This window comes from Trachemys scripta, chromosome 6 (assembly GCF_013100865.1).
Source record: "Trachemys scripta elegans isolate TJP31775 chromosome 6, CAS_Tse_1.0, whole genome shotgun sequence".
Classification (NCBI taxonomy): domain Eukaryota; kingdom Metazoa; phylum Chordata; order Testudines; family Emydidae; genus Trachemys; species Trachemys scripta.
Genome location: NC_048303.1, coordinates 125,786,497 through 125,807,078, shown reverse-complemented (window position 1 = coordinate 125,807,078; position 20,582 = coordinate 125,786,497). Strand labels below are relative to the sequence as shown.

The window sequence follows — 20,582 nt, the reverse complement described above, 5'->3', positions numbered from 1 at the left end:
AAGTGAGGTTCTTACCCACGAAAGCTTATGCTCCCAGTACTTCTGTTAGTCTCAAAGGTGCCACAGGACCCTCTGTTGCTTTTTACAGATTCAGACTAACACGGCTACCCCTCTGATACTCACAAAATAAGTGTTTAAGTGATTCTTCTGTAACAGAGCTGGAAGGAAGTGAGTACAGATGGAGTTGATAAAAAATACCCTGAGGAGCACCACTGCCCTTTCTTGCTTGAGTGCAATGGATACTGTAACATGGGAAGAAAGCTGCAGTTCTCACCCCTTCTTCTGATGTGTGTGCTTCTTAATGAATGATTATCAGACATTTTTATTAAACAGCTGCTGTGTTGTAATAGAGTCCAACAGATCAGTTAGTGGTTTATAACTATGTGTTCTAGGCTGCTATAACACCTTCTGCTATAGTGTTTACAGCCATCTATCTATCCCACTCACCCATCCCTCCCAGAATCCTAGAACTATCGGGCTGGAAGGGGCCCCTGTCTGTAACATGCCTATAACATCTGTCACTTGTTACCCCTTTCTAAATGGAATCTCAGTCTAATTTTTGGTGGGGAAGTTTTGTAGGTTTGTTAACTAGGAATTGTGGGAGGCATGGGTCAAAGAGGCTTTGGGGAGGAAATGAAGGAGAGTCTGAGCGTTGGTGCTTGGGTGTTTGAAAGACACCCCCCAGGGCAGGTATCTGGACTGGGAGTTGTATGGAAGTGTCGAGAGATCATGGTGAAGCATCAGAGTACAGACTCTCAGCTCCCCACCAACCCTGTCTAGTCTTCCATACGTCAGCTCCCTTGTACACACCTGCTTCCATCGTACATTTCGCAGGGCCCTGTCACAGTGTAGAGGTGCCAGTCCTGTTTTGTTCAGGAGCTGTAGCATGCAGGGACTACTGCCAGGGTGGGCCCCCACCCCGTGCATAGGGGATAGCAGTGTGGGCAGCTGCATGGCCCCTGGTGCGCCCGGGTTCCTATTTCTTCTCCCTTCTCCCTCCTGTGTTCTCTCATCTAGCACACCCTGCCCTCCATTTCTCCAGCCTCCTTCTGCAGATCTGTTGTCCCCACCCTGCAGTTACCCTGCCTCCCCTTCCCCATACTCTTACCTCCACAGCTCATCTTGCCTGCTTTTATATGCCTCCCCCCTACACACACCCCCAGGAGTTCTCCCCCACTTCTCCACTAAAGGAGTCACACTCAAACTTGGAATCTCCTGGGGGTGGCCAGCTGGCCTGCCCCCCCTCCTCACAGGGTTCCTATGCCCCCAATCCAAGGACAGGAAATCTCGTGGGAAGGGACCGCTGCCCTCTCCCCCCGGTGGGACCGGAGCCTGGCGGGTACATCCCCTGGCAGAGCTCTGGCCCGTACTGATCAGGGTTCTGGCACTGAGGATTCCAGGCCATCAATGGACCTGGATTGTCCATAGAACCTGCCAGCCCAGTGCTGGTCCAGAGTCCAGGATTTCGACGGGGAAGAAGGCCATGGAGGAGATTTTGGTTCCTGGCCTTGAGACGGAGACAAACAGCGAGCCCCCTCCTCTTGATTCCCCAACGAGCAAAATTTGGGGGAGGCGTACCTGCCAGCCCTCCACAGGACAGTGGGAGGGAAGGGTGAGAAATGGCCGCCTGGCCCTCCCCCAGGAGACATCAAGGGTCCATTCTCCTAATGTTGTTTGGGTGGCCCATGGGATTGTGGGGCAGAGTGAAAGGAGCTGTGGGTATTGGGGAAGGGGGGTGGGACCTCTGGCAGGGGGGGGCAATGCTGGGGGTGTAGTTGCTGGGGAGGAAGGGGTGAAATTAGTGGGAAGGATGTGTGAGGTTAATGGAGCTGTGCGTGGTGGGAGGAGACGGATCTTTGTAGGGCACACGTGGCACCGGAGGGGAGGTATTTCTGCAGGGACCTATGCACATGGGGAGCTTGGGAGCACTATCTGGAGCCGTGCAGATGCCAGGGGAGCCGTGGGGGCAACTGGAGTTGTGCTAACGATGGTGGGAATGTTGGCGCGGGCTCGGTGGGTATTGGGGAGCAGTGGGAAGAATCCCAGTTGTGGGGGAAGTGGAGCAGTGTTGGGGTAGGGGAGCTGGTGAGTTCGGAGCAGGTGGAAAGTGGTCTTTTGAGGGCAGGGTTGCTGTGGGGAATCAGAGCTGAGGCTGGTTCCCTCGAGTTGGGAGTGTCTCTGAGCTGTGTGTGAGCGTCAGAGCTAAGGGGGAACTGAAGCTTTGTGGGGGTTGGAAATGGTGGGGAGGAGAACCGTAAGGGGAGTCAGCTGTGAGGGATGTGGGGAGGATGAGAGCCGGTTTGAGGGGGAGGAATTCAGATGTCTGGGGGACTATAGGGAGAGGCAAGGGGGAAGTGGAGGGATCATGTGTGAGAATTGCAGGCCTTTTCCGGAACATGATGGGGAAAGTGGGACTTTGGGGGTGTGTGGGGGGAACTAGCCCTGTATCCAACACTTACCATCCTGCATCCAGACTACCGGCAACAGACCCACTGGCTGGGCAGGCTGTTTGTACAGACCCTCAGCCCCATGCACTTGGTCTCCACGTGGATCTGATTTCCCTCTGGCTGTCCCAGTCTGAGAAGCCTGACATTGGGGCTTTCTCTGCTAAAGCACAGGAGTTTTGACACCAGGGAAAAGCCATCTCTGAGTTCTGGGCTTGTTGACTGAAAAGTGCAGCTAATTGTTTGACTACAATCACGGTTCGGGCTTAAAAAAATGTTCAAGAGACCAAATAACTGAATGCAGCCAAATTCATTGTCTAAAGACAAAGCAATACAGTCTGAAAAGGGGACATACGAACCCTTCTTCCAGGAAGCAATTCTTGTCTCGCAGCGTGTTCCCCTTACACCAAAGGTATGCTTCAAAGATCTGCATTTCAGCGATTTGTAGTATGACTTTACAAGTTACACAGCTCTCTATATGTCACTAAATCCAGCCCACTGGTTGTAACAGTTCCTTAACTTCTTGTTCTGGGCTGTACTTTTCTTTGCTCTGTTTTGCATACTACATTCCAAACCAGTTGGGTGGAATGGTACTTGTACTAGGACCCAGAACAAATGTACTTTGATTTTGACAAATTTTGTATTTGCTAGTGCCAAAGTTGACTTCAGCTTTGCAAAGCATTATGGGATACTTAGCATGCGTGAACAAGAGTAAGCATACTACCATTCAAATGTAAAGCTTTGTGCTAACATTTAGATAGACTATAACGCGCAATACATATTAGTATGGTGTGCAGTACGTATAAGTATACATATTAGCTAACAGGTTGTTGGCTGCATGTCTGAGGGGAGATTCAGGATAGGCAGGGGCAGCATAACCAGTGGATCCCCTAAGCTTCACAAGGTGCTTGGACCCAGTGGTTTAGAGCCCCGGAGCCACAAAGTACCAGGAGCAGGGAAAGCTGTCGAATGTAAAGTATCAGAGGGGTAGCCATGTTAGTCTGAATCTGTAAAAAGCAACAGAGGGTCCTGTGGCACCTTTGAGACTAACAGAAGTATTGGGAGCATAAGCTTTCGTGGGTAAGAACCTCACTTCTTCAGATGCAAGTAATGGAAATCTCCAGAGGCAGGTATATATCAGTGTGGAGATAATGAGGTTAGTTCAATCAGGGAGGGTGAGGTGCTCTGCTAGCAGTTGAGGTGTGAACACCAAGGGAAGAGAAACTGCTTCTGTAGTTGGATAGCCATTCACAGTCTTTGTTTAATCCTGATCTGATGGTGTCAAATTTGCAAATGAACTGGAGCTCAGCAGTTTCTCTTTGGAGTCTGGTCCTGAAGTTTTTTTGCTGTAAGATGGCTACCTTTACATCTGCTATTGTGTGGCCAGGGAGGTTGAAGTGTTCTCCTACAGGTTTTTGTATATTGCCATTCCTGATATCTGACTTGTGTCCATTTATCCTCTTGCATAGTGACTGTCCAGTTTGGCCAATGTACATAGCAGAGGGGCATTGCTGGCATATGATGGCATATATAACATTGGTGGATGTGCAGGTGAATGAGCCGGTGATGTTGTAGCTGATCTGGTTAGGTCCTGTGATGGTGCTGCTGGTGTAGATATGTGGGCAGAGTTGACATCGAGGTTTGTTGCATGGGTTGGTTCCTGAGTTAGAGTTGTTATGGTGCGGTGCGTGGTTGCTGGTGAGAATATGCTTAAGGTTGGCGGGTTGTCTGTGGGCGAGGAGTGGCCTGCCTCCCAAGGTCTGTGAAAGTGAGGGATCATTGTCCAGGATGGGTTGTAGATCACTGATGATGCGTTGGAGAGGTTTAAGCTGAGGACTGTAGGTGATGGCCAGTGGAGTTCTGTTGGTTTCTCTTTTGGGCCTGTCTTGTAGCAGGAGGCTTCTGGGTACACGTCTGGCTCTGTTGATTTGTTTCTTTATTTCCTTGTGTGGGTATCGTAGTTTTGAGAATGCTTGGTGAAGATCTTGTAGGTGTTGGTCTCTGTCTGAGGGGTTGGAGCAGATGCAATTGTACCTCAGTGCTTGGCTGTAGATGATGAATCGTGTGGTGTGACCGGGGTGGAAGCTGGAGGCATGAAGGTAGGCGTAGCGGTCGGTGGGTTTTTGGTATAGGGTGGTGTTAATGTGGCCATCGCTTATTTGTACGGTGGTGTCTAGGAAATGGATCTCCCGTGTAGATTGGTCCAGGCTGAGGTTGATGGTGGGGTGGAAGCTGTTGAAATCATGGTGGAATTCTTCCAGGGTCTCCTTCCCATGGGTCCAGATGATGAAGATGTCATCAATATAGCGTAGGTAGAGAAGGGGCATGAGTGGATGAGAGCTGAGGAAGAGTTGTTCCAGGTCAGCCATAAAAATGTTGTCATATTGTGGGGCCATGCGGGTGCCCATAGCGGTGCCACTGGTCTGGAGGTATATATTGTCACCAAATTTGAAATAATTGTGTGTGAGGATAAAGTCACAGAGCTCAGCAATAAGTTGTGCTGTGTCATCATCAGGGATACTGTTCCTGACAGCTTGTATTCCATCTGTGTGTGAGATGTTTGTGTAGAGAGCCTCGACATCCATGGTGGCTAGGATGGTGTTTTCTGGGAGGTCACCAATGCATTGTAGTTTTCTCAGGAAATCTGTGGTGTCACGGAGATAGCTGGGAATGCTGGTGGCGTAGGGTCTGAGTAGGGAGTCCACATATCCAGACAGTCTTTCAGTGAGAGTGCCAATGCCCGAGATGATGGGGAGTCCAGGATTTCCAGGTTTGTGGATCTTAGGTAGTAGATAGAATAACCCCGGTCGGGGCTCTAAGGGTATGTTGATTTGTTCCTGTGTTAGTGTAGGGAGTGTCCTGAGTAGATGGTGCAGTTTCTTAGTGTATTCCTCAGTGGGATCTGAGGAAAGTGGCCTGTAGAATTTGGTATTGGAGAGTTGTCTGGCAGCCTCCTTCTGGTAGTCAGACCTGTTCATGATGACAACAGCACCTCTTTTATCAGCCTCTTTGATGATAATGTCAGGGTGGTTTCTGAGGCTGTGGATGGCATTGCGTTCTGCACGACTTAGGTTATGAGGCAAGCGATGTTGTTTTTCCACAATTTCTGCCTGTGCACGTCGGCAGAAGCATTCTATGTATAGATCCAGACTGTCATTTCGACCCTCAGGAGGAGTCCATGTGGAGTTCTTCTTCCTGTGTTGTTGGTGGGAGGGTATCTGTGTATCAGTGCGCTGTTCAGTGTTATCTTGAAAGCATTCTTTGAGTCGGAGGCGGCGAAAGTAGGCTTCCAGATCACCGCAGAACTGTATCATGGTCGTGGGGGTGCTGGGGCAAAAAGAGAGTCCCCGAGATAGGACAGACTCTTCTGCTGGGTTGAGTGTGTAGCTGGATAAATTGACGATATTTCTGGGTGAGTTAGGGGTACCCCTGTTGTGGCCCCATGTGGCAGGTAAGATTTTAGACAGCTTACGGTCTTTTTTCCTTTGTAGAGAGGTGAAGTGTGTAATGTAGATCTTCTGTCTTATTTTAGTAAAGTCCATTTGTGTGGAGGGTTGGTTATTTATGAAAGTCTCCAGGTTGGAGAGCTCTTTCTTGATGTTTTTCTGTTTGCTGTATAGGATGCTGATCAGGTGGTTCCTCAGTTTCGTTGATAGTGTATGGCATAATCTCTCACTGTGGTCTGTGCAGTATGTAGATAGCAATGGATTTTTCACCTTCAGTCCATTTGGTATGATGTCCATCCGTTTGCATTTGGAAAGGAAGATGATATCTGTCTGTATTTGTGCAAGTTTCTTCATGAGGTTGATAGATTTCCATTCCATACGGCTAAATGCAGTGCCTTGCATAGTATCAAGTATCAGAGAGGTAGCCGTGTTAGTCTGAATCTGTAAAAAGTAACAGAGGGTCCTGTGGCACCTTTGAGACTAACAGAAGTATTGGGAGCATAAGCTTTCATGGGTAAGAACCTCACTTCTTCAGATGCAAGTAATGGAAATCTCCAGAGGCAGGTATAAATCAGTATGGAGATAACGAGGTCTGGTAATAGGGTAGCCTGGGAAGATGGAGTAGATAACTTGAGAGAGCCATTGTAAATCCCAATTTGCTCACCATAGGATTGCAGATGAGTTGCTCTGAGATAATTTTCCACAATTTACAAGTAGCTCATTTTGGCAACTCTTTTTGATGCATCAGTTCGTGTCAAGCCCCTGCTATGCACAGTTACATGTGTTATGAAAAGTCAGTACAAACCACAAAACACAGGATTTTACTAAATAAATATGTCAGTTCTCAACAGTTCTTTAGCTGAGTGGAGTTTATCGTATCTTGCAAGCTTGCCAATTAATCACCTTCCTGCCAGTTGGAAAATAAAGCTTTCCTGAAAATGTTCATGAGGTCTTTATTCTTTTTTTCTCCCCTTCACATTCCTTTTATCACATAGCAATGCTGGACTGAAAAACTCGCTGTTCGACTCCACCGCTGCCATGGGTAGCAAGGAGCTCCTGGAGAAAGATGGCACTGAAAACGGTAGTAAAGATCTCAGCAATGGCACCGACAGCAATTTGGAAGCAGCCAGGAGGCTGGCTAAGCGCCTCTACCAACTGGACCGATTCAAGCGCTCCGATGTGGCAAAGCACCTGGGTAAAAAGTATGTGTTGACACACGGCTTTTCATAAACTGTCATTCGTATGGTCGATTCTGTACAATAATAAGAGCAGCTTGAAGTTTGATTTTTAATAATAAACTTTTTTTTTTTTTTTTTTTTAAGCAATGAGTTCAGCAAACTTGTGGCTGAAGAATACCTGAAGTTTTTTGATTTCACGGGTATGACGCTGGATCACTCCCTCAGGTATGTGCTCATGTCCAAACCTCATATTCTTTTCACGTTGTCTCAATAGATATAATTATCCCTAGAGAATCTAAGGAATTGAAGATGGAGTCCAAGGGCAGGTTGATTCCCATTCTTTCAGTTTGCAGTTCGAGTGTATAAGAACATAAGAACTGCCATCCCGGGTCAGACCAATGGTCCATCTAACCCGGTATCCTGTCTCTGACAGTACCAGACAAGTAGCAGACACGTCTTGTCTCCGACACTACTAGAGCTTCAGAGGGAGTGTACAGAACAGGGCAGTTGGAGTGATCCACCTCTGTCTTCCCCTCCTGGCTTCTGGCAGTCAGAGGTTTAGGGACATCTGCAGCAGGAGGTGCATCTCTGACTATCTTGGCTAATAGCCATAAATTTACCTAGTTCTTTTTTGAACCCATTTATACTTTTGGCCATCACAACATCTCATGGCAATGAGTTCCGCAGGTTAATTGTATGCTGTGTGAAAAAGTACTTCCTCTTGTTTGTATTAAACCTGCTGTTTGTATTAAACCAATAATTTCATTGGACCCTAGTTTTTGTGTTATACGAAGGGGTAAATAATATTATCTAGGGCTGTCAATTAATTGCAGTTAACTCATGCGATTAACTCAAAAAAATTAATTGTGATTAATCACACTTATAACAATAGAATACCAATTACAATTTATTAAATATTTTGGATGATTTTCTACATTTTCAATATTGATGTCAGTTACAACACAGAATAGAAAGTGCACAGTGTTCACTTTCTATTATTATTTTTATTACAAATACATGCACTGTAAAATGATGAACAAAAGAATAGTATTTTTCAGTTCACCTCATGCAAGTACTGAAGTGTAACTTCCAAATGCAGATTTTTTTTTGTTACATAACTGCACTCAAAACCAAAACAGTATAAAACTTTAGAGCCTACACGTCCACTCAGTCCTACTTATTCTGCCAATTGCTAAGACAAAAAGTTTGTTTACATTAACGGGAGATACTGCTGCTTGCTTCTTATTTACAATGTCACCTGAAAGCGAGAACAGGCGTTCGCATGGCACTCTTGTAGCCAGCTTTGCAAGGTATTTATATGCCAGATATGCTAAACATTCGTATGCCCCTTCATGCTTCGGCCACCATTCCAGAGGACATGCTTCCATGCTGATGATGCGCGTTAAAAAAATGAGTCAATTAAATTGGTGATTGTCCTCCTTGGGGGGAGAATTGTATGTCTCCTGCTCTGTTTTACCCACATTCTGCATATATTTCATGTTGTTATAGCAGTCTCGGATGATGACCCAGCACATGTTCGTTTTAAGAACACTTTCACTGCAGATTTGACAAAATGCAAAGAAGGTACTGATGTGAGATTTCTAAAAATAGCTATAGCACTTGACCAAAGGTTTAAGAATCCGAAGTGCCATCCAAAATCTGAGAGGGACGAGGTGTGGAGCATGCCTTCAGGAGTCTTAAAGAGCAACACTATGATGTGGAAACTACAGAACCCAAACCTTCAAAAAAGAAAATCAAGCTTCTGCTGGTGGCATCTGGTTCAGATGATGAAAATGAACATGTCAGTCTGTACTGCTTTGGAGCGTAGAACCCATCATCAGCATGGAGGCATGTCCTCTGGAATGGTGTTTGAAGCATGAAGGGACATATGAATCTTTAGCACATCTGGCATGTAAATATCTTGCAACACCGGCTACAACAGTGCCATGCGAACACCTGTTCTCACTTTCAGGTGACATTGTAAACAAGAAGCGGGCAGCATTATCTCCTGCAAATTGTAGCCAACCTTGTTTGTCTGGGTGATTGTCTGACCAAGGAATATGACTGAGTGGACTTCTAGGCTCTAAAGTTTTACATTGTTTTATTTTTGAATGCAGTTTTTTATACATAATTCTACATTTGTAAGTCAACTTTCATGATAAAGAGATTGCACTACAGTACTTGTATTAGGTGAATTGAAAAATATTTTTTTGTTTTTTTACAGTGCAAATATTTGTACTAAAAAATAAATATAAAGTGAGCACTGTACACTTTGTATTCTGTGTTGTAATTGAAATCAATATATTTGAAAATGTAGAAAACATCCAAAAATATTTAAAATAAATGGTATTCTATTGTTGTTTAACAGCGCGATTAATCACGATTAATTTTTTTAATCGCTTGACAGCCCTAATATTATCATAACATTACTAAAGAAACTAGAAATTGGTGACATTCTCTGGAAGGAAACACTTCTGTTGAATTGTTAAAATTCTTGATGTGACATTACCCAGGGTGCAATCTGGACTGCTGAACAGCTGTGTCCCATCCATTCTCCAACTTGGGGTACCTTTTACACTGCTTTGCTGTGAGAGCAACCACTCCTGGTCTGCTCTCACCCACCCTCCAGCATGGAAATTACTCCCAACTATTATCGTATGAGTGGTACGGGCAGCCACTCTTGAATTACACTGCACGGCAACACCAGCCAATTCCTAGCCCCAGACTTTCCCCAGAAATGTGCGTCTTGTACTGCCCAGCTCCCTCCTGGACAACACAAGCTCAGATAAAGTCTGTCATTTTATTAATAGAAAATGATATGCACAAATCCTGTTATCTCACATGGAGTTTCCCAAACACTTCAGTCCAAGCATACACTGGCTTAGATAAAACAATAAAACCAGTTTATTAACTACAAAAAGATAAATTTTCAATGGTTACAAGTAATGAGGCATAAAAGTCAGAGTTGGTTACAAGAAAATAAAAATAAACGCTACTAATACCTAACTTAACAAGTTAGAGTGAATTCAAAGCAAAGGTCTCTCTCACCATGTTTTAGCAGTCTTACTGGCTGAATTCCATCCTGCCAGGATCCCTCCCCAGTCCAGTGATCCGTCCCTTGTCCTTCAAGTGTTGTCAATGCCGTGAGTAGAGATGAAAGGAGAAATTTGGGGCCTCTGTTCCCCATTCTTGCACCTTTTCCTCTTCTTTGAGAATTATCTCCAGCGGGGGGTCAGGAGACAGAAAGTCTGTGGGGACGGGAACCTCCAGCTGTTTCTTTGCCAAGATGTAAATTTCTTGTTCATACCCTTTTTCCTGCCAAAAGAATGGCCACTTAACCAGGTGCAGGTCCATTTGATTTAATTAACACCTGGTTGACACCAGTTTGCCTTTTATCTCTGAGGAACTGGTTTGTTTCTGCTTTTCTAAACTTAAAACATGTCTCAGGAATGTTATACAGTAGACATTTATAACTTTGCATACAATGCTACCACACACATTTCACCAGGACAATAATGATCAGCAAATTATGAGTTCTTCTTCGAGTGATTGCTCCTGTGTATTCCACAGTAGGTGTGCGTGCTCGCCATGTGCACCAGTGCCGGAAGTTTTTCCCTTAGCAGTACCTGTACTGGGGGAGCACCGCTGTGACCCCTGGAGTGGTGCCTGTATATCGTGCTATAAGGGGAACTAGGGGCTCCCCCCACCCTCAGTTCCTTCTTGCTGCCAGTGAAGGTAGTCAGAACTTTTGTTCTCCAGCTCTGCTGTAACCCTTCTTCTCGACTGTAGTGGTAGTGTTGTACATTGTTCTTCAGTCGTTAGAGCGGGCTCAGGGCAGGCCCTGTGCCCCAGGCTTCAAGTCGTGTGACTCCTGTCGCTGCTCTATGCCCAGGAGCAACCCTCACGCTGACTGTCTTCACTGACTGGGTGAGACTCACATAAGCGACCGTTGCAAGATCTGTAGGTCGTTCAAGCCAAGAACCAAGAAGGAGAGAGACTTCAGACTTCGAGCTCTCCTGATGGAGTCGGCACTGACTCCAACGCCCGTGCGCAGATTGGACTCGGCCGCCGCATCGTCGGTATGTAGCGAGGCCCCTTCGACTAGTCGGTGCCGTTCTCCCTCCAAAAAGCAAGGGAAGGGCTCGGCCTCGCAACGCTGCCACGATAAGGACAAGAGGGAGGCTGGTCCCGCACTGGGCAGCCCTCGATCCCCCCAGGACTCTAAGGCTCCGACTCGTGTGGAGCGGAGCAGCCCGGTACCATCGACCCCGGCATCCCCACCGGTACAGATGCTGTCAACACCAGAGGTGGTGCAGGCTGTGAAGGACATTATGTCCCTGCCAGTCCCGAGCTCGCAATCGGGTATGGGCCCTAGGTCGCGGGGCAAGCCCCCTTTGGGTGCCCACCAGACCTCTCCGAGCAGCCACAGTTCCCGCTCTGAAGATCGATCCCCGCAGCGGGCCGCTCTTCGGACAGCTCCCGGCCATCCTCGACGCCGTCCAGACCGTCAGGGCTCCGTCGGGACAGGAGTTGCGGGGACCCTCCATGCCCCCTGCCAGCGAGCGGAGGCACCGAGGGAGGCACCGGGAACGCTCACCTGCTAGACGTGGGTACCGAAGCCGCTCTTGACGGGACAGACGTCGCCGTTCCTGTTCCAGCTCCCGCTCGTTGAGGCGCCACGCCGGAGACTCCCCTTGGGGTACCTCGGCGTCAAGGCACTGGGCTTCGCATCGCCACCACGCGTACCGAAGCAGTTCGTCGCGTGGGTACTGTTCGTCGTCGTTGAGATCCCGGTCCCGAGGGAGACGATGCTACAGACGCCGCTCCTGCTGCTCCCGCGGCACCGAACTTTCTTCGGCGGCCACGGCAAGCATCCACCCACCCATAGCACATGCCATCCCGCCGGAGCACATATTGCCATCCTGTGCTCAGCCAAATCAATGGCAAGGGACTCCGTGGCAAGGACAGTGGTGCCAATGGGCACCGTGGCCATCGGTGCCAGCCCAATGGAGGCCCGTTTGGTTGCCGGAGCGTCTCGGGCTCCATCGGCCTCCTCCAGCCGCCCACGAGACAAATCAGCGGGCCACGAGTCGGCAGACACGCGCCGGGACTCTGATCTCGGTATCGACGCCCTGGCACCGACTGAGGTGCCCAGCTCCGTATGGGCCATCTCCCTGGTAACGGACAACATCATAGCGGCGCCTTTGCCTTCACCTTCGGTCCTGCAGGAGGACTTTAAGGCACACCAGAACCTGCTAAAGTGGTTGGCTTCCAACGTACAGCTGCAGGCCGAGGAGATGAAGGGTCCGTCCGAGTTCCTCTTTAATGTCCTGTCTCCCTCGGCACTGGGTTGCCAACATTTCAAACTCCCTGTGGCAAATCCCTGCCTCCTTGGCCCCAATCGCGAAAAAGGCCGAGAGAAAATACTTTGTGCCGGCGAAGGACCATGAATAGCTGTATTCACACCACGGCACCCAACTCGCTCGTCGTGGAATCGGTAAACCACAGAGAGCGTCAGGGCCAGCCCACGCCCATCCCAAAAAATAAAGACGCCAGGAGACTCTACTCCTTTGGCAGAAAATTTTATTTGTCGGCTAGTTTCCAGCTTCGCGTAGCCAACCACCAGGCCTTACTGAGCAGGTACGACTTCAACCTGTGGGAGTCCCTGCCTAAATTTGAGCCCCTCCTCCCGGACTGGGACAGGAAGGTTTTCAAGGCCCTGGTGGAAGAGGGGTTGGCAGCGGTGGCAAAAGCGGCCCTGCAAGCAACATCCGATGCAGCGGACACGGCGGCCTGCTCGATGGCTTCCGCGATCACCATGCACAGGGCGTCGTGGCTCTTGTTGTCCGGGCTGTCGACGGAGGCACAATTGCTGATGCAGGACCTCCCGTTCGATGGCAAGGCGCTCTTCGTGGGCCTGACGGACATCAGGCTGCATGGGATGAAGGAACCACCTTGCAGAACTTGGGCCTCTATGTCCCCCTGGCTAAGGACAAGCCAAATCTGTTCCGGCGGCTCAACCTGCGAGGAGCAGATATGAGCCCCCGTACAAAAGGCCCGAAGACCAGAAGCGTCGGTCTCAGAGGTAGTCCCGCTCTGCTCCACAGCCTGGTCCCTCTAAGGGCAACAGGTAAAGGAAGAGGTGGTTTTGACTATCTGCAGGGGGGCACTGGGCCTGTTGCCAGGGAGACCCCCCCTGATTAATAAAGTTTGTGTTCTGCAACCGATTGGCTGCCTTCCTCAGGGCGTGGTCCCACATTACTTCAGACCAATGGGTCCTCAGTACTGCCTCCCAGGGCTACATGTTGCAGTTCAGCTCACCCCCGCCAAATCACCCGCCATCCACGATGGCCCTGGGGGATCCGGAACATGTCTGCCTCCTGCGTCAGGAGGTGGACTGGTTGCTCCACCTAGGGGGGTGGAAAGGGTACTGGTTCAGTTCCAGGGCAAAGGGTTCTATTCCCGGCACTTCCTGATCCCGAAGGCGAAAGGGGCCTCAGGCCTATTCTGGACCTGTGCGACCTGAACAGGTTTCTAACCCGTTCCAAGTTCCGCATGGTGTCCCTGGCCTCTATTATCCCCTCCCTGGACCCGGGGGACTGGTACGCGGCCCTGGATGTCCAGGACGCGTACTTTCATGTCCATATTTTCGAGGGACACAGACGTTTCCTCCGATTCATGGTGGGGATGGACCATTACCAATTCACGGTCCTCCCCTTTGGCCTATCCACGGCTCCCAGGGTCTTCATGAAATGTATGTCGGTGGTAGCGGCCTACCTCAGGCGGGAGGGTGTACAAATCTTCCCTTACCTGGACGACTGGCTCCTCAAGGGGGAGTCTCGTTTCGAGGTGGAGTCCCATATAGAGCTGCTCCTCTCGACATGCGCCGATCTAGGCCTGGTCATGAACGAGACCAAATCGACATTAGTGCCCGTTCAGCACATAGAGTTCATTGGAGCCCTGCTGGACTCCTCCAGGGCCACAGCCTCTCTCCCCCTGGACAGGTTCGAGACCCTAAGAGGTCTCATCGCCTCGGTCACAGCCTTCCCGTGGCGAGGGCGTGTCTTCAGATTCTGGGACACATGGCGGCGTGCACTTACGTGGTCTGCCATGCCAGGCTCCGTATGAGACTCCTCCAATTATGGCTGGCCTCCCAATTCTCCCAGGCTTGGGACGGTCTGGACAAGGTTCTCACGGTCCCGTCCCCGATACTCGCTTCCCTCCTATGGTGGTCCTGCCCGAGCAATATGTTGCAAGGGATTCCCTTCAGGGAGGCCAACCCGTCCATAGACCTGATGTCCGACGCTTCAGACCTGGGCTGGGGAGCCCACATGGGGGACATGCAAACCCAGGGAACGTGGTCGGCCCCGGACTTGCCCCTTCACATAAACATCAAGGAGCTCAGGGCTGTTTGGTTGGCGTGCGTGGCGTTTCTCACGCACCTCCGCGGCAAGGTGGTCAGAGTCCTCACGGACAACACCACCGCCATGTACTATATCAACAGGCAAGGCGGGACTCGCTCCCTAGCCCTCTGCCGAGAAGCCCTAAACCTATGGGAGTTCTACATAGCCCACACTATGTCCCTGAGGGCGGCTCACCTCCTGGGCGTCCGCAATACGCAGGCGGACCACCTCAGCAGGGTCTTCTCCCCCCAGTACGAGTGGTCGCTCCACTCAGAAGTTGCTCACCTGCTCTTCCAAGAGTGGGGAGCTCCCCAGATCGACCTGTTTGCAAATTGTCAGAACCGGCGATGCCCCCGGTTCTGCTCTAGGGGAGGGGTGGGGGGAAGGCGCGATCTCAGACGCAGTCCTCCTGAGCTGGTCGGGCCAGCTCCTCTATGCCTTTTCCCCGTTGCCCCTCCTCGCCAAGGTCCTTCAGAAGGTGGAAGCGGACAGGGTGAGAGTCATTCTCATAGCCCCAGTGTAGGCCCGCCAGCATTGGTACGGGACCCTCCTACACCTCTTAGCGGCCCCCCCGAGGGCGCTGCCGCTCCGGCCAGACCTCCTCTCCCAGGATGGGGGGGCGCCTCCTCCATCCCAATCTGTCCGTGTGTCACCTGACATCATGGTTGCTCCGTGGCTGAATGAGGAGGAGAATCGGTGTTCAGAGCAGGTAAGGCGAGTCCTCCTGGAAAGCAGGAAGTCGTCCACGCGTAGGATGTACGTGGCGAAGTGGTCCAGGTTTGCCAGGTGGGCGAGTGAGCAGGGAGTGTCCCCTTCTGCTGCACCTCTCCAGTTTATCCTGGACTACCTCTTATCCCTCAGGGCTCAGGGACTGGCACCTCCCTTGGTCAGGGTGCACCTGGCGGCCATATTGGCCTTTCACCTGTCGGTGCAAGGCCGCTCGGTCTTCTCCCACTCGATGACCTCCCGTTTCCTGAAGGGTCTTAACCGTTCGTTCCCGTACGCTAGGCCCCCTGTGCCACAATGGGACCTCAACCTGGTCTTGTCCCAGCTCACGGGGCCCCGCTTTGAACCCCTGGCTACGTGTTCCTGGTCACACCTCTCGTGGAAGGTGGCCTTCCTAATAGCGATCACGTCGGCCTGATGTGTCTCGGAGCTCAGGGCCTTAACCTCAGAACCCCCCTATACGGTTTTCCATAGGGATAAAGTCCAGCTCCGCCCACACCCGACGTTCCTCCCAAAGGTGGTCTCCGTCTTTCATATGGAGCAGAGCATCTTCCTCCCCGTGCTCTGTCCCAACGCCCACTCCTCTAGCGAGGAATGCAGCCTCCACACGCTCGATGTGCGTAGGGCGTTGGCTTTTTATCTGGATCGGACTAAGCCGTTCCAGAAATCCGCTCAACTCTATTGCCTCGGCCGAGCGGGCAAAGGGGCAGCCTATCTCCACCCAGCTGCTTTCCCGCTGGATCACCTCGTGCATACGCACGTGTTATGATTTGGCAGGGATTCCCCCGCCACCAATTGTAAGGGCACACTCTACGAGGGCTCAGGTCTCATCAGCTGCCTACCTCACCCATGTCCCCATCCAGGACATTTGTAGGGCGGCCACGTGGGCCTCTGTTCACACATTTACTTAGCATTACGCGATCGTCTCCCAGTCTAGGGATGACGCCGGGTTCGGCAGGGCGGTATTTCGTCCCGAACTATCGTGAACTCCTACCCATCTCCAACAGATATTGCTTGGAATCACCTGGAATACACAGGAGCAATCACTAGAAGAAGGAAGGACAGTTACCTGTTCCGTAACTGGCGTTCTTCAAGATGTGTTGCTCATGTCTATGCCACATCCTGCCATCCTTCCCTTCTGTTGGAGTTGTCTGACAAGAAAGATCTGAGGGTGGGGGGAGCCCGTAGCTCCCCTTATAGCGCAATATACAGGCGCCACTCCAGGGATCGCAGCGGTGCTCCCCCAGTACGGGTACTGCTAAGGGCAAAACTTCCGGCACCGGTGCACGTGGCGAGCACGCACACCTACTGTGGAATAGACAGGAGCAACACATCTTGAAGAACGCCAGTTACGGAACAGGTAACTGTCCTTTTTCAAATGATCCCTCACAAGGCATACTTTGTACGAAATTTAATATAGTCTTGTAAAAGGGGTGAACCTAGAGGTATAGACTGTCACAGTTGGTAATCTTCTTGCCTGTTCTGGTGATCGAGGGGAACAAATAGTAGTACTGGGGCCTAGCTGTGGTGCGTTAAAAGTTAATAGGAAAGACACGATTGAGCCAAATCAGAAGAATGAGGGAATTTGACAGCGGAATCATGATATGCGCCAAGCCTTTTTGGCTAGCCAGGTTTGGAATTCAGGCTCTCCAGTTGCACTGCCCACTCGAGGTGCTGAGCTCTTCTGAAATCGTGGAAGCACCTAAGAACGTCTAGACCAATGGGAGCTGCTGGGTGCTCGTACTCTTCTGAAACTCTGGCCGTAGCATTTTAACTTCCTGGGTTTTAAAAAAAAAAATCGGAATTGGGCCTCTCCCTTTAATATTTAGGTTTGTTATTTTTAGGAGTGAAAACATCCCCTCTGTGTGGCAACAGTCTGCTAGCATTGATATAAATGTTCTGACAGCTAAATAGTAATAACTTTAAAGGAGAGAGATTTTTTCCATTGATACAAAACTATGAAGATTAGTTTATAACTGCCCCCCCCCCCCCCCCCCCAAAATAAGGACTTTTTGCAAGTGTAGTTTCCAGGAGCTCAGTCCTGGAAGGTGCCGAGTACTGTGACCTGCTCCAACAATGCACTTAAGCACGTATTTAACTCTTTGAAAACTATGGTACTAGTCATGTGCTTAACCACTTTGCTAGATTGGAGTAAGAATGCTCAGCTCCATGCAGGATCGAGCCCCATGTTGTGGAATAAGGGCTACATGTTTCAGTTTGATAAGCTATGCAGTGTGATTCCAAATATACTTTGTATTTCAAATGGTGAAATCCAGTACCTTTCAGTGCATGTTTCAGGGGGTGTTCTCCCCAGGATTATGCATAACTCCCATTTATATTAATAGTAGTGCCCTTCAATAAAATATATGGTACAGTAGCTGTTGAGAACATTGCAATAGCAGTGTTACTACAGATCCAGATTGTGCCTGGTCATTACATGGTGTGCAGGGGCGAGTGTGCAGAGAGCCTTTCACCCACCATCTTAAGGCCTGTCTCAGTCACAGACCCTGCTCCCTAGGGGCACATATCACAGCAAAGGAAGAGGGGAAAGGCAAGGAGGAGGTGGGGCCATAGCTTCACCCAATTGGAACCCTGAGACGCAGTCCACCCCAGCGCTCTCGATGGGGTGAAGCGGCTTCATATCACCCACAATGTAGGATCGTGTATATTGGCAATAATCTACCCCTACCGCATTTGGGCCTCGCCCACTCAACATTGCAGTATTCTTCGGATAAAATAATGGAGGGTATATTTTGTACTGAATATTAATTTCTGTGGTCCTGTGGCTTCCCTTGCCTTTTGTCTTGTTTGTTAGATTGTAGAGTTGTTGGGGCAGAGAACATGTCTTCTCTGTTTGCAAAATGGAGGGCAGCGATATGAACTGGGGAGAGACTAGAGCGTGGCACAGTTATGTTTAACTATGAAGTAGATTGTTTAAAAATAAATACATAAAATTAACAAGAGTTCTAGCGCGTGCCTGCGCGCACACAGATATAAGGTCTGGTGGTGCAGAGATCTCCTAGGCAGCCAGCATCAACTCACTCTCTCTCTATATATATATAAAATATGAGATTATTCAGCTACACCACTGTGGACTTCCTCCATCATGTAGTGTAAACAAAAGGAGCATTTACTAATACAGTTTTGCCGACCACAAGGGTTCAAAAATCATGAGTCAGGCCCCCAAACATCCCGAGAGTTTCAGAAATAGCACATCTGGTGTACGTTGTATTTGCCTTCTTGTGTTGAGCCTTCAAGATTTATGTTTTCAAGTTTTTCTCTGCACCCATAAGGGCTGGAAACACCCTTAAAAAAAAAAAAGAAAGTGGAGACTCCCATGCGGTCACCTGACTGCAGGATTTGGGAGTTTACGAAGAGCACTAGATTTCACTAGGGGAGTTGGCAATGCTGCCGGGAGGAAGGATGCTCTTATGGTTAGGAAACTGTTCTGAGACTCGGAAGGCGTGGGGGTGGGGAGTGGAAAGGGGTGTGGGGGGGGGGTACTTGTGGCTCTGCACAAACTTTCCTGTAACCATGGGCAAGTTAGTCTCCCTGTGCCTCAGCTTACAGGGCTGTGGTGAGGACAGATTCGTTAGGGCCAGATGGTTCCTGCTCTTGACGCACTTGGGTGAGGGAGTCTCGCTTTCCTTCCTCCCTTCCCTGGAGCTCCCCATAGGGTGGGGTGGCCCCAAACCACTCCCATACTGGGGATCCTCAGGGCACAGTCTGGCCCTTAACATGTGGGAGGCCTGGGGTACTGTGGTGATAGATGCTAGAGAGATGGCTAACCATAAATAGCATTGTCTCTGAAGCTATTTAATCCAGGCCACAATCCTGCAGAACCTTAATGCACATGCCTATGTTACTACCATGAGGGGTGCCATTGATTTCAGTGGGACTATTCACAGCAGTAAAGTTAAGCACGTGCCTAAGTGTCTGCAGGATAGGGACCAAAGTGATCATTTAAAGAACAACAGAAAATGCATTTAAAAATTGCACCATCCACAATAACAGGCCTGCACCAGTCTTCCGTCAAAGCCGAAATAGGTAGTGGTCCCAGCTGTGCTCTTCCTTTTTTTATCCCTTGCATATTCTCTGTCCAAAAAGCCTCAAAATACAAGAGGAAAATATTTAAAATAATAGTTTTGTATCAGTACATTTATCCTACTGCTCAGACCATCAATAACTTGCTTGCCCCTTTCAGGTTAAATACATAGGGAATAATTATCTAGTTGGGCTTTCTTCCATTAGAAGACTCTTGGAAACAAGTTTTTGATATGCAGTCATCAATCCCTTCCTGTGAAATGTGCTATATTATAAGGGCAATGCGAGGCCAGTAGAGATCTATGTTTTTAATTTCAGCTTTCTTTAAACTTCTTTTAGGAGTTTCTTTAAAGCCTTTTCACTTATTGGAGAAACTCAGGAAAGAGAGAGAGTATTAATCCACTTCTCCAACAGATACTATCAGTGTAACCCGAACACCGTTTCTACTCAAGGTAATTTTGCTTCTGATTTCTAGGTCATGGGCATTCCTCTTGGTTCTTTCACTTTTGGCTATAGCCTGTATGTTTCCTGCTAGAAATATTCTCCTGCCTGAGGCCAAACAAGTATATGCATGAAAATGGACTGTTTGTGGAAGGCGAGAGATTGACAACAGTGAGAATGGTAGTCCTCTAATTTATCCTTGCCAGAAGAATGGTATGGACAGAGGCAGGGCAACCTTATTCATATTGGCCTCCGTTCAGCACGGTATTTAAACATGCCTAAGTACTTGAGTAGTTCCTCAGCATGTCTGCGTACATGCTTAAAATTGGGCATGTCCTCCCTGGCCTCATTGCATGTAGGCCAGCTAACATCAGTTAGTAGGCAACTTCCTCTTCAGCGCACTCAGTCATTTTTAAAATTTGGAAAGGAAAAAACAAAACCAAGAAAGAAAACATTCCCGAATAAGAGAACAAACTGCTGACATAACTCCATTGAATTCGATAGGTAGACCAACAGAGAATTTGACCTAAAAATTCCAACTACTTCAGATGATGCGTAAGTCTAAAATAAAGATAGTAGGGAAAGAAAGAAAGAAAGAAAGAAAGAAATAGGAAAAATGTATTTCAGGCCCCACTTAATCCCAGCTACCTAGATGATTTTAGCTACTAATACATTAAAATTGGGGTAGAAGAAGATGAATAACCAACTGTGCACATCACAGATGAAATAAGACATTGTTTGGAGTCAGAGTCAAGAATTGGGTATAGAGAGGATTAGAATTAAATCTACTGTAGCTGACTCCATACTAAATTGATATGTTCCTCCATGACACTCTTAGGAAGTGAATTGTTGAATCTAAAATAAATGTTTAGCTTCACCCAGATCCGAGGGGTTGATTGT

General features: G+C 49.0%; 1 protein-coding gene across 5 annotated transcripts in view; it reads left to right on the top strand.

Moving 5' to 3' along the window:
• PSD3 (pleckstrin and Sec7 domain containing 3) overlaps window positions 1-20,582 on the top strand; it is a 158,167-nt gene that overhangs the window by 64,957 nt on the left and 72,628 nt on the right. For all 5 annotated transcript variants that reach the window (XM_034774827.1, XM_034774828.1, XM_034774831.1 and 2 more), the window contains 3 exons: window positions 6,886-7,092; window positions 7,213-7,293; window positions 19,581-19,693. In XM_034774827.1, coding sequence (XP_034630718.1) covers window positions 6,886-7,092; window positions 7,213-7,293; window positions 19,581-19,693 — 401 coding nt within the window. The remainder of the gene's footprint in view (window positions 1-6,885; window positions 7,093-7,212; window positions 7,294-19,580; window positions 19,694-20,582) is intronic.